The sequence below is a fragment of the Aedes albopictus genome, chromosome 2, assembly GCF_035046485.1.
Source record: "Aedes albopictus strain Foshan chromosome 2, AalbF5, whole genome shotgun sequence".
NCBI lineage: Eukaryota > Metazoa > Arthropoda > Insecta > Diptera > Culicidae > Aedes > Aedes albopictus.
In genome coordinates, this window is record NC_085137.1 from 493,099,634 (window position 1) to 493,114,758 (window position 15,125).

General features: G+C 39.9%; 1 protein-coding gene across 1 annotated transcript in view; it reads left to right on the plus strand.

Moving 5' to 3' along the window:
* Positions 1 to 3,967, plus strand: part of LOC115265439 (uncharacterized) — a 38,506-nt gene extending 34,539 nt beyond the window's left edge. Inside the window, exons 3-4 of the mRNA XM_029870560.2 lie at positions 2,157 to 2,418; positions 2,545 to 3,967. Of these exons, the coding sequence (XP_029726420.2) occupies positions 2,157 to 2,418; positions 2,545 to 3,280 (998 nt within the window). The 3' untranslated portion in view covers positions 3,281 to 3,967. The remainder of the gene's footprint in view (positions 1 to 2,156; positions 2,419 to 2,544) is intronic.
* Positions 3,968 to 15,125: the final 11,158 nt, after the last annotated feature.

Here is a 15,125-nt window from a genome sequence, read left to right on the forward strand (position 1 = left end):
GCAACCATAACAACAATAAGAAATGTACACCGTGAACTAGGTGTCACGTTCTCTAGAACGCCCATATTGACAGCTGGAACTAGTTCCAGTTCACGGTGTATATTTGTTTGTTCACGTTTATCAGAACGGATTTTTTCGCGTGAAGGGAAAGCTCACATTTTGAATGTTCGTTGTGTATTGGATTAGATCCCAGGTTTTCGGTGTGATAGTCACGTGTTTTACAATGTCTGCTCTGACCATATTAGCGTTTTGTTTATGATTCAATTGGTGCGAGGGTTACTCATTTTTGACAATAGTTTCTTCTGGAGCCCGTAGTAGCACGACTCACATAGTTTTCAGTCGATAAAAAGAATCCGAAGTCCACGAATCCTTCCACCACCTCGAAATTATGTATCTCCGTCTATCGTGACATTACTTTCTAGACGAATCTTGTTGTGCTTGGTTCCGCCTGGTTTCGCCTACTAGCATTTGCTTTTCTTTTGACACACTCATTCCCAGTTCAACCTTTGCTGCTTCGCGTTTTAGACGGGTGTACATTGTACACTGTACAACTCTCTTATCGACGGGATGAATGACCCATAAAAGGTTAAAATCTCTGGTAATAAACAAACAACAACTCTCTTATCGTTCCAAAAATTACAGCGATAATGTCTATTGCAAAGCAAACTGACCGGATTTCGTGAAAATAGTACACCAGAATTGCACTACATACCTGAAGTTTATACAGTTTTGAGGGTGACGAGTTTGATTCCCGGTCGGTTCAGCATTAATTCTTAAAGGAAAATTCCTTGACGTATGCAAAATGGTCATTGGCAGAGGAAGCTCTCAGTTAATTACTGTAGAAATTCTCGTAGAACACTAAGCTGGAAAGCAGACTTTGCCCAATTGGGAAGTTACGCCAAAAAGAAGAAGAAGAAGATCTAAGTGTTTGACCTTGTCGCTTTGACTTGTCGTGAAATACCAAGGGGCTCGATCGAAATCTTTCCAGCAGCAAATGCAGGAGTTGGAGACGCATGGTAGTTTAATGGGTTAATTCCATATAATCAGCGCGCAATGTCTTAATTTCTGTGCGCTGTAAATTGGGGAATCTTTCCAAATGTGGAAAACCATCGTTTTCCACGCTTTTCTTCCGAATATATTAGTCATTCTCGGGCTTAACCTGCTCAATTTTGGATCTAGTTTGTTTGTACAGTATGCGGCAGGAAAAAATGCGAAAGTGTGTTTCAACTTCAAACCTCATTTTCTTCCATTTGACGTTAACCAATCTATATTTCAACGTTCCATGATCTCTAACAGGCTAATTTCCTGAAGTGTTGTTTAAAAAAAATCCCTTTTTGGTCACAAACCTTTAGGCGCCTGAAGTTGAAGACAATCAAAATTTTCAAACCACTGAAAAGTACACAGGTCGCTAAATTCCATATCTGATAAAACAAAATTTTTAATTTTCTTTACAATATCATCATACATATGTGTTTATTTTATTTGGTATGCAAAACTACATGGCTCTGGATTAGTATGGCCTGGTTTTTCATCGAATTTAAGCTAATTTTTTTACCGTTTTAGTCATTTTGTCTGATGACCATTGGACGCGCAGTTTATTGATATCAACTTTTTAGGCTTACATTATCACATGTTAAAAATCAAATATGTTCATTTTTATTTTGTAGTGCTAGAATATGGACGTTGACTGATACACTGTCATGAAAAAATAGTCATATATATCCCATATTCAGCGTGTGATAGCGCCTTGAACTTTTTGCATTTTTTCCTGCCGCACCCTGTATCTTACAAAACCATCTACAATATAATAGCCTGAAGGCGTTTTGCCCCCGGGGAGCGTTATGCCCTCAGTTCCCCTACACTTTGATGCGCATCTAGGAAGCTTATTTCCCATGGAGACGCACTATACTTCACGGAGTCCGCACTCAAAGCATCGCTTCTCATTGACTATTCACTCTCAATTCTCAACGCCGATTTACGACCTTCATTAGTGCCCAGCCCCCGACGCTCAACCATTCAGCAGCAATAAAGCCGAAGTAACAACCATGTGCGTGCCCTATCAAACCGTGCTGCGCGTCCAAATAATACAGCATTTAGCCCCGGCACGCCGATTACCATCAATTTCATCGTTCCTTTCCTCCATTTCTCTCACCCAGCCTGCACACGTGCCGAGATGCTCGATTACCAGCAGCGCATCCAGCGATACGGCCAAGAGGTGGCGGACCGCAAAAAGCCCAGCCAGTTCACCTTCGAAATCTGGGAGTTTATGCAAGAGGCGAAGAAGGTGTGCAAAAACGAACTGATGGACGACGTGGACTACTCGAAGATGAAGCTCTCGCTCGAGGAAAACCTACCGCAGGGGGTGTCGATCAAGGACTCGATCAGCGATGAAAATGACGACGAAAGTTCGTCCGTGTGGTAAGTTTTCCTTTTTCGGGGGTGGGGTTGGGTTTTGTGGGGAATTTTCAGAGAGAAATGATGCTCAACCTTAGATGATGTTGTTCAACAAACCCTTATAGATGCTAATTTACAATTTTATTTCAGGGAAAAGAATTCACAGAACCTCTGTGAGGTTCAGATCAAAGAGGACTCCATGGAGGAAGGAGACGACTACGATAAAAGCCGACCGGCCAAATTCCCCCGGCTAGGGTCCCTGCCGAGTTCGTCTCCATATTCGGCAGAAAACGCACATACCAAATTCAACGAGCTGTTGGCAAGCAGTTTCGCCAGTCGACTGAACGAACATCTGGCCAACAACAACAATAACAACAAAATCGAAGTCGATAGCTACAGTAGAACTTTCGGTAACGATTCAAATGTATCCGATGTACCTGTCAACATGTCTCAGACCGATCTGAGCAATACGCTGGAAGCGCTGAACATCCTGAAGAGCCGATTCAACCGACTCAACGAGCTCGGCCAGTGGAAGAACGCCTTCCACGAGGCGCAGAATCTCAGCACCAACTCCAACAACAGTCACAACGAGCATCATCCGCATCAGTCACCACATCCGTCGCATCAGCCTCTTCCTCTACCGGCCCCAGTGCAGAGGGAACTCCAGCAACCCAGTTCCCCAATTCCGGCCAGTGCGAGCGCCACCAGCAGCCACAGTCAGCAAAATGCAACGACCAGCAAAGTGGCCGAACAGCACCAACAGACCGAGCATGAATTACGGATGGAGATATTAAAAACCGATCTCGAGACAGCCAAAATCAATAAAGAAACCGCTGAAATCAACCGACAAATTGCACTCCAAAAGTTAAACAGTCTGAACAGTTGAAATAATAATCACGTCTTAGCCAGAGTCGAAGCGCGCGCACCAGATGCAGTACTTAGTGCTAATAGTAGACATAATACAATAATTTGAACCCGATCCAAGCAACCTACTACAGGGGCAGGACCGGCGAGCGCGCCAAGTTGATCAAAGCAGCCTAATCTTGCGACGAAGTAGATATAGAGAGAGAGTGAGAGTGCGTGAATGAGAAGTAGACAAAGAAGATGCTGTGCAAACTTGATTGTAGCTACCTCAGCAGAGGGCGGTCTGAGCCACTAGCCACTGCAAATTGCGCGAAGTGCTTAAACTGAAACTAGGCGCTTCGCACCTTGTCCATGCCTTTCTGTTATTATTATTATTATTTTTGGCTTTTTCCTTTGGAGTTTTAGTCTTTTATTTTTTTTCGTTCGAGAAGAAAAAGGTATAATTATACCCACTCTTCGTTTTTTGTAGAACAAATTAATTAAAACCAAATCACCCGTCCAAAAACAGCGACTACGGGATAAGGTGTAGAAGAAAGAAAGTGCTGCATTGTTTCAATGAAAGCACACCCAGCACTCAACTGCACACAGCACATACACATACCCACACTTGTAATATTTAATTTAATGTATCTCACATCGAAGTAATAATAAATATGAACTTATATAAAGGTATAACTGAATAAAAACAAATCTATGTAACTGTAATGTATTTGGCGTGAGTTCTTCCGAAATTTCTCACTCACATGATGACCATTCCGTCGTACATGCCTGTGGTGATTGGCACTGGCTGAGTATGGCTAATGATAATGACATGGTGCCGCTGGTGAGTAGGTACATCATGGACAAATGTGTTAATTAACCATGGCTAGTTAGAGATGCTACTTTTAGCTGGAGCTATTGCAGTTGGTGTCATTATGGTGAAATCATTGCCATTTGATGAATTGTTTTCTAAGACCGTAATATGGGAAACTTGGTGCGTTACAATTCTTTTTTTGGCTTGTTTTGGCTGAATACGAACTTCACCTGCTGTTCTGCCGGCATCCGTGCGATGGAACCAGCCCATCGCATCCTACCGTTCTGTAGTCATCGCCGATTGTTATATTTGCTGGTTGTTGATATTTTTCGGTGAATATTACACACTATTGCCTCGATTTATTACGTTTCGGCTTACTCTTATTTAGCCATCATCAGATTTGTCTAAATCGATACACTCGCCACCAGTGTGGCTCTATTAGTCTATCTCATCCTACCGTTTATTACCCAAGCAAACGAAAGTTCGGATAAAACGGCTGTTCGGGCTTAGTCAGCTATTCGAAGGAATATGAATAGAATTCTATGCAGCCCACTTAACTGAACTTGAGTTGCGTTGCGTGGTAACGGAGTAATTCGTAGATTGCATACTGGAAGTTTTCATGTTTAAACTTTAAGACTCCTATTCTAATTGCTTATGGAATGCTATTTGGAAAGGAACAGCTATCCAATCAGAGGTTGAAGTAAAAAAGACATGAAAACTTCCATTGCTGGCCACGCCCATCTTCTCCGTTACGAGGATAGGAAAGGATGTGATGATATGACACCTACTTTACAAGAGGTCAGCGACTCACCGACACTCCCATAGGTGGCAAGGAGTTGGATATTGGGAATGGGTTGATTTGGAAGTCACTATAAGCGAGTGATGAGACAAGATTCAGATTGTGTAAGTGTATTTGTTTATTTGTTTATTTGTTTATTTCTTGTGTATATCACGTAGATGTATTGATGTGAGTGTAGGTATTTTAATTTTTTCAAACACCAACGTTGGGAGTGACGTAGTTAAAAGATTTTGTCACTCCATGGGCCTTTTCGCTCCAGGGATGGGGCACAAGCATTTTCACTGTGTCCTAGCTAAAAAGCCTAGGCTTAAGCGCCATTGATCGCTCTCTGAAACGATAAGAAATACGTTATGTGGATGGGAAGGAATAGTAAGGAAGGGATAATATCTGTTTATCGAGATGCCAGCGACTCACCGACGCCCTCGTAAACAGAAAGGATGTGGGATTTTGGTACGGGAATGGTCTGGAGTTCAGTATGATTAAGTTATTCAACTGGATTAAAAATGTTCGCCTTAGTTAATAGACTTAATTATAATATAATGTCAATCAACCCAATCCATTAATTTAAAAAAATAAACACAAAAATAATTAATTTTGGATAGATCTCACCGAATTTGTTGGGAAGATTGAGAAACTTGGCGTTAGATTGTCGAGATCTTCAAATTAACGATTTCTTGGCAATCGTGTGGCCCGTCTGAAGATGCATTCAAAGCATTGACGGTGGTTTTCCAATTTCGACAAGCACCGCTGGTGGACGCTATTCATCGGGTTCATCATCAATCCAATGAGCATAGCAGATAATGGCAATCCGCTGAGACCCGTAAACCAGGATTGGTGCTACTTGAGAGACATTATTACACCTGCCGTTGTCTTCTTCCAAGATTGATTGCTAACAAATACTATGGTTATTTTGGCCCACAACGGAACGGTTTTCACAAGAAATTTGAACACTTTTATTCGAACCACGCGACACCGATTTTTTTCAGCTGTTTGAAAACTTTGGTTTTAACCTGTGGTCACACTGTTACACTACTTTAATTTGCTAAATCACTATTAAATTATTAAAATTTAAGTTTAAAATCAACCGAATTTTGGAAAATTATAGGATGCAAAAATGACAGCCGAAAAAAAAATACGTCCGCGCGCGCTTACAGACTGCTGCGATCTCGCAGCCCACTTAACTGAACTTGAGTTCACAAAAAGTACATTTGTGCCGCTGTACGGAAGGCTATTCAGCTGAAACATAAACTTCGATAAAACAAAAAAAATGTAATTTGCCTACAAAATTGATTAATTGTTAATGAGATATTACTTAGCACCTGAGGAATTCTAATTGATCAATTTCATGAATTACATTTTTATGTATTTAATCCCAGTTTCGTGTTCAAAAGGAATCGTTCAAGAAGTTGTATGATCGATTCCTGGCACAAAGTGTCTACAGTGACTGTCATTTGAATTATCATTTCTTCGCAACTGCGTACTGCGATCGAAGAAAAACGATTTCTTGGGCGATTCAGATAAGGAATTTCTCATGCATCAAGATAGGCCGATAAATTCCTTTTGTACTGGAAACAACCCTTTAAGTAACTATGAGACTAGAACTCAGGTTTTCCTCGTTGAAATCTGGCGTCTTGCCAGCTTGTTTTGAAATCATCAACAACTATCAATATTCAAATCCGCTGCGTCGATAAGACATGACACACTAGATGTTGATTTCCAATACAGTATAGCAACTCGATCAACCGATGATTTTTTCTCCCAAGTCATTTAGTCAACTAAAAACACGAAGCATAATGATGATCAATAATCAAGTTGATGTGGCGGATTCTACTTTAGGTCTACCTCGCACGGTTATATTTTTTTTTGTCTGTATTAACGAGATTTTTAACCCCAGGCTAGTTCATCTCGGGACCCACGCTTTACTTCCCTTCCGAAGGAAGAACTCACATTGTGTGAGTACATCGGGAGTGGGATTCGATCCCAAGTCCTCGGCGTGATAGACTTGTTTTCTAACCAGGGCCTGACCATAAACTACGTCGACTCTGAGGGGGGGGACGGGGGGGTCTGGCCAAAGTCTACGCTTCATACAAATTTCGAAATTTTTGTATGGACAAAAGTCCACGAGGGGGGAGGGGGGTTCTGAGATGGGCAAAAATATGTCTACGTAGTTTATGGACAGCGCCCCACCACACCAGGTCCGCTCCACGGCGGTTGTAAATGGGTTTTCCGGTGCAATGTAAAGTTTAGAGCTGTAATGATTTTTTTTTTGCGATTACATGTAACAGGATTTCGCAGCCAATTTTCCCCTTTTTTAATTTGATTTCAAATTAAGATTATAAGCGCTACTGTATTCGCAATAAAAAAGGAAAATCTTGGGCAGATGTTCCAACTAACCTTTATTTTAAATGTAAACGCCAACAAAGCGTCCTCAATACGACTGATACTGAGTTAGTGTTGATCATATGGACGGAAGCTTTTATGCAAGCCCAATACCAATGAATCCGGCAAACTTAATCCACTTGTATGTGTTGTGCTATCAGCTTCTATTCCACTAAATCATAGCTCTTTACTCGGCTCCCATCTAACCACTAACTGAATAATATCGTGAGAAGGCGCTTTTTTAGTCTTTTAACAGTTGCTAAATGATAGTTATACGGCATCCCCCATGGCATCCCCAAATTAATCGATTAAATATAGTTAGGTTATGGATTCCTTCCGGGACGCAATACACGTCAAACTGAAACTATCGATTTTAAAAGAAAATAATTAAAGAACTTGCTACTACTTGGAATTGATCTCCCGATCTCCGTATCCACTGGTCCCGATGATGCCCTGTCCTCGCTGCCGCACTGCTATATATAAATAGCATAGAAAATAGCCCGTTTTTGTTTTACTCCAGACAAATCTGTATAATTGTGCCACAAGAAACCTTACCCAACTTCATCTTGATGCAAAACTTGTGGAACGCAGTAATGTTTACATTGAGCAAACTGTGTGGTCGTGCCAACAGGTTCTTCATCACAGCTTCTATCAGAGAGAACGTTTCAAAAAAAGCTACGAGGTACTGCTGATTTGTGCATTTAGCAACATTACAACATGTACAGGGGATAGACAAAATGATCGGGACAGGCAAAATTTTCCCTTCTCAAAAAATATTCAAATAGCTGTAACTTTTCGAAAAGTGCATCCAAGAGTGCATCAAATATTCTCAAATTTTTAATGTAAGTGGATCAACTAGTTGTGTATCAGTGGACAAAGTTTGAAAAAGATCGGGCCATTCTGCACGAAGTTATACAGATTCTAGACAAATGTATATTTATCCGATAGCCAACTTTGAGCTGTTATATCTTTGGATTCAATGAACCGAATGCAATGAAATTTTGACCATTTTCGACTTATATAATGAGCTCTTGAAAACGTTTGACTCAACTTAAAATTATTCACAAGAGAAAAAGTTATAACAATTTCATTTATTTCACGATTTTTTAGTAAATTGGTCTATTTTTAAAATTCATTCCATTTCTTTTTTAATTTATTGGCGGCTATGTTGTTACTTTCATTCAAAACACATTTATATATAAGTTAATTAGAGGGAAATAAAATTAACTTTAATTTGCATCTTGAATTTAGAAGCGATGTTGAAGTTTAGAATAATTTGGTGTTTTATTTGAAAAATAATCTAATCGTTATAATTTTCTTCCGTGTTAAGAGTTTGAAGTTATGCTAAAGAGTTTCCAAAGCTCACTATATACACTCAAACCTCCATTTGAGTAATGAGTCGGGGATACTTAAATGGATCCATTACGTAAATGGATTCATTACGTAAATGGATTCTGTTTTTGACTTATATAGAGTTCATGCTCTTCCATTGCAGTTTACGTCAAAATATTTACAGTATTATCGAAATAAGCCAAAGTTATTAGGTCGAAAGGCCATTAGTCCAAAAATGTTGTTAGGTCGAAGAGGTATCAGGGCGATATATCGTTTGATCGAAATAAGGTCGTGTGGCCGAATAGGTAATTAGGCCGAATAGGTCATTTGGCCGAATAGGTCATTAGGCCGAATTGGTAACACAGCTCAACATTTTTTTGTCTCAAGAGCAAACTTATGTATCTCCGAAGGATTTTGGGCCGCTGAATCCGAATCCGGGCTCAGATTTGCTCCAACACGTCACAATTTTGAGCTATACCTCAATTTATAGGGCAAAATATGCGGTTTTGGGCTTTTTTGACTGCAAGCTATTAAGCAAGGAAATATTTTTTTTAAGCATCTAAATTAACGACTCATGCAAAATATTTCGTTTTACCTAATCAAATTTAATAGATTTAAGCATTTTATGTTAGCATGAAAACTTGCATGCACCTTTTGGAGGGTGACTTGTATGGGAAATATCGTACCTACCATAAATCGCTTAAAACTATCAAATTCGATTTGGTAAAACGAAATATTTTGCATGAGTCGTTAATTTAGATGTTAATTGACCAATTAACTTTTCACACTCAGAATAAACTACAGTATTCGGTGAAAAAAATCACCGAAACTGGTCTGTAAATAAGCAAACTACAGTATTACGGCGAAATCGATGAAACTGCAGGAGAAAATCGGTGAAATCTAAGAAATCACCGAAGAACCGGTGAAGACAGACAAATTTACAGGAAACCTGTGAATATTTTACCGAACAGATCAGTGATGGGACTATGAGAATCGAAGTAGGCATCGCCGCGGATAGACGTGTTTGGTTTCGCTTGTCACATTTATTTTTGTGCTTCTCGTTTCCACGGTTTTGATGGTGATTCGGCTTGTGCTACGCCACCACGGACGTACTTGTCTGGGAAAGTTTTCATCGGTGTGGTGCTATAAAGTGGCGTGACAAAGAAGAAAATAATCCAATTTCATAGTGATCCGAAACCGATTCTAAGCGGGATAATAAAACCATATTTACCCGTCGGTCGGTCGGTGGTGTGCCCGTGAAGCGTGATCACAGCGAAAAGCGTGATAAGTGAACAGTAGTGAGATCGCTCTACCTTCGATGAAAAGGGTGAATATTCAGAGACCGTGCAGTGCAAAATGTGTGACCAGTGATTACTGTGCGCTGTTCGTAGCAAGAACCGGAAGTAATCCCTTTTGACCTCGGCAAATACAGACACCAAGTCTCCGGCTCGTTGACATACCTTAGGACAACAAGCATTGCTCAACAGATGGGTGAGATTGTTCCAGCATAGATTGCTCAATTATATTTGCAATTATATTTATATTTCACACATATTCAACTGCACATACGGAGCGTTTGGTACGGTATGTCCACGCATCCCTCCACCCCTGTAGATTCTAGAATTGTTTCGATGCTTGATTTGACATTTAAAAGTCGAGCCATTTCCAAGAATCATCTTTGCGGCAAATACTGCGCAGTAGGCCTGGCCACTTTGACGCTTGTGTCATATCCTTGATATGCCACAAGCTTCAATATTGACAAGAAAAATAATCGAGCTTAATCTAACTTGATTATTTTCCAGGATGCTTTCTTGTACTGGCTGCGTATGTATTAGATTAGATTAGATTAGATTAGAACAGATCAGTGATGGGACTATTTTACCGCACTACTGTAAAATGCGTTTGACAGCCACGCCGGCAGCTTTGAGCATCTGTTCTATTAGAATTTGCGCATCATCTGCAAGCAAGACTCTCTTGAACAGTGGCAGCAAGTGTGGTTCCTGATCAGAAGGGCATGTATTCAATCCCATCATCGACGTTTTTTTTTACGAAAATATTGTTTTTTTGTGCTCGCATAAAATCGCCGTAAATTTGTAAAATTTACCGTAAGTTCAGTGATATTGAGAATTCATTTGTAAACAAACACACCGAACGTTCTGCGATTTTTACGGTAAATTTGTAAAAAGTACCGAACGTTCCGGTAATTTTGACAGATGCATTTTTCTGAGATTCACAGTACGTTCGGTGGTTTGAAAAATCACCGAACTTTTTACCGTACGTTCAGCTGTTGAGATTACGGTAAAATTTTACCGTAATCCGTCATTTTTTCTAAGTGTGTTTGATTGCTTAAAAAAATATTTCCTCGCTTAATGGCTTGCAGTCAAAAAAGCCTAAAATCGCATATTTTGCCCTATAAATTGAGGTATAGCTCAAAATGGTGACGTGTCAGAGCAAATCTGAGCCCGGATTCGGATTCAGCGGCCCAAAATCCTTCGGAGACACATAAGTTTGCTCTTGAGACAGACAAAAAGTTATTTTTTGTTACGCTGTGTAATTAGGCCGAATAGGTCATTAGGCCGAATAGCTCATAAAAAGTATGTTGTGGTGATATAGCATGTATGTGAAACTGGCAACACGGGTACATCTGCCTCTGAAACTATAGTGATTGCTGGTTGAGCAATCACTATAGTTTCAGAGGCAGATGTACCCGTGTTGCCAGTTTCACATACATGCTATATCACCACAACATACCCCCGCCCGTGAAACTGGTAACGAGGTCGAATAATTCTGTTTGCCGTTTTCCCATGGAATAGCCTACATCGACGGATACCACATCTATTCACATTGTGCATTGTCTCAATGTACGGTCCATTCAAACGGGTGCCACCGGGATCGAAGACCACAAGTACGTTTGTCGTTGTTAACATTTTTGTTTTGAAAAATCCACTTGCATTACTCATCCCGTATTGTCCAAGGTTTGATACGGTTTCCAAAGCCATATACTTGTCGGTGCGCAGTTTTTGATTATCGCTGCTTCTGTAATTGCCATTCCTAGTGGATATAATTAACACACTAGAAATTGGCGGTATATATGATGATGCGGCGAGTCGTGTCGCCTTCGATGGTATTGTTTGGGACCCTCTTTGTTCAACAGAAGAGACGAACCAGCCAAGGGCTGAAAGTCTCTCTAATAAAGACAAATCAATCAATCAATTTGTTCAACAGATACATCGATTGAATCTGTTCGGGGCGCTAATAACTGTCGATGAGGCGGACCTTCTCTGCAGTGATGGGCAGTATTGCAGGCGATTTTTTGAGAAGATTTAACGGGTTGTTTTTCACGAACATCTTCACCATTATGTTGCCTTTTTACAGCTTCTCTTCTAGCATGAAAGTCCATCCGAATTTTGCGTGCAGCTTCTTTATATTCACGCTCAATTTCAGCTGTGAGCTTCTAGCTCACGTTCATATTCAGCTTCTATCCTTTTCTCTTCATCCTCGTAATGCTTTCGCCAATGCTTGCTACGCTCCTCCAACTGTTGGAGAGCAAGTATTGTAGTCTCCATGGCGCTTTTCGAGTATATTGAGCTTCAAATTCATTGAAGTTTGTTGGGGAGGATATTCATTTTCGGCACGACGCACCAACTATCGAGAGCAGCTTCCGTGGTTGCAGCTTCAATGCTGAAATTCATTTTATTAACTTAATTACATATATACATTTGTGCTAACCAAGGATCGGTAAATTCGCCTCACTCCATTCATATTCACTCCTCTTTGCTGAAGCGAATCGAGAAAGATGCAGCAAACGGATAGTCGTGATCAAACACGCAACCCCATCACCAGTGGGAAGCGATGCGCAAGCTGGTTGACATGGATATTCGTGGCCGATCGTCGCAGTTTGGATCGCAAGCGAATGAATGAACGGCGAATGGTGACGAATACTGGTGAGCGATCGAAGCGGCTATTATCATAACTAGAAGAGAATTTCTGCATGTAATGCATACGTTTTTAGTGTATTGTTGTTGAAATGCTAGATTAGCAAAGAAAATACTAAACATTTTTTGAAAACTTAAAATATTCGTACGCGCAATATCACTCACGAATCGCACCACCGCTCGATCGCTTGCGATGCGAATGTGGACGAATGTTTAAATTCCATGTATGGCTTCCCACCGTTCGCCGGTGTTTACTGTCGTCGCTGACAAGCAAACACACAAACTAAAGCGACAACCGTTCGCTGCTGACTGTATTCGAGTGTGGAAGAAGATGAAAAGTGGAAATCAGGAACCCTGGTGCTAACTTCTAATGATACAATACATACAATTTGGTATCTCTTCGTGCACTATGAACTGTTTCACATGTAATTAAGTTAATAAAATGAATTTCAGCATTGAAGCTGCAACCACGGAAGCTGCTCTCGATAGTTGGTGCGTCGTGCCGAAAATGAATATCCTCCCCAACAAGTATGTATGTACTATACTACTAAAAAACTTTGGTCGTTGTATTCAGTGTGAGCGTGGTGCAGTTTTGAGATCAATCAGGCGCCTAAAGACCTTTTCGGCCTAAAGACCTTTTCAGCCTAAGGACCTTTTCGATATAAAGACCTTTTCGGTCTAAAGACCTTTTCGGCCTGAAGACCTTTTCGGCCTAAAGACCTTTTCAGCCTAAGGACCTTTTCGATATAAAGACCTTTTCAGCATAAAGACCGTTTCGGCCTAAAGCCCTTTGCAGTCTAATGATCTTTGCGGCCTAACGATTTTTGCGCCCCAATGACGTATTCAGCCTAATGACCTATTCGGCCAATTGACCTGTTCGGCCGTATGACGTATTCAGCCCCATGATTGGGCCGAAAAGGTCCCTATTCGGCGTATTAAGCCGAATGACCTTTTCGAAGAACAGATGTTTTCGAAACCGTAGCATATTTACATTTCAGGCCAAACATGTCTAAAGGTCCAATCTGCAGAAGAGAGGCTCTCTTTGGTTCCCCTCTCTTTCGTTAATATCTCTGCTGTTTATTTGTATCATCATTGTCTCCTTGCATTGAACGATGGTCAAAACAATCGTCTTTTGATCTGTACTGCAAAAATAGTTGAAAAGTGTACCATTACTTTGCAATAATTGAAAGAGAAAGTGAACAAAGAGAGCCTCTCAAATGCAGATAGGACCTATTGAAATGTTCGGCCTGATTTGTTTTGCTAGGAATACAGTCTAATTCCATTTAAGTTGCGTTACGTAAATGGAGGGACTTTAATGGTATTTGCATTAATGGATTCGACTTAAATGGAGGTTTGAGTGTAAGTCATAAATGATCAAAATTTCATTGCATTCGGTTCATTGAATCCGGAGATATAACAGCTCAAAATTAACTATCGGATAATTATATCTTTTTCTAGAATCTTTATAACTTAGTGGAAAATAGCTCGATCTTCTCCGAATTTGGATTACTGATACATATCCAGTTGAGGAACTGACAGTGAAAATTTGAGAATATTTGATGCATTTTTCGTTACAGCTAGTTGAACATTTTTTTGAAAAATGAAAATTTTGTCTATCCCCTGTACTTATAAAAGCAGCTGTTTTATTGGTTGGGATTCTAATTCGATTTGCACACCTTTCGGAAACTCTTTCAGAGTTGGATTCGAATGCAATAAAAGCAATCAAAATAAGTTCACAACATTAATATGGATATATGGCTAGGCAAAGGGTTATTGCAACCATAAGAAATTGCAAATGCTCCATAGAAAATCAAAAAGCGCTCCATAAAGAATGAACATATGTTTCATGAAAATGTGCAACGTTACCCATAAATAATTGAAAACGTTACATACTTTATAAAAAATGTACCAGTAAAACATAAAATTTTCTCATTAAAAGTGAAATTTTGCTTCAATAAATAATACTGAAATGTTCCATAATAAAATACAAATGCTCCATAGAAAAATGCAAATACTTCATAGAAAATTAAAATTGTACCCATAGAAAATTGAATATTGCTCCATAGAAAAAATAAATTGCACCATAAAAAATTGAAATTGCACCATAGAAAAAAGACAAATGCTTCATAAGTAAAATACAACTGCACAGTAAACTGTACCACATAAAATACAATTTGCTCCATAAAAAAATGAAAATTCTCCATAACTTTAAACATTTGCACCACTAAAGCAGTGCAATGTAAATCAATTCAGCCCTGTCGAATTAAATTATGAGAATACGCTATCTATGGAGGATTTTCAATTTTTCATGGAGCATTTCATATTTTCTATGGTGCAGTTTGATAATACTAATGGAGAATTCATCTATTTTCTATGGTGCATTTTCATTTTTTTTATGGATTGCGGGAACTAACGCGCGATCACACTACTGAGCGCTGCCTACAAGATACACTCTCTCATTTTAATCCGCTGTCTATCACCGATTGCAAGAGAGTTCGTGGGGCAATATCAGGCTGGATTCATGGGTGAACGCGCTTCAACGGACCAGATGCTCTCCATCCGCCAGGTGTTGCAGAAATGCCGCGAATACAACGTGCCCACACATCACTTGTTCGTCGATTTCAAATCA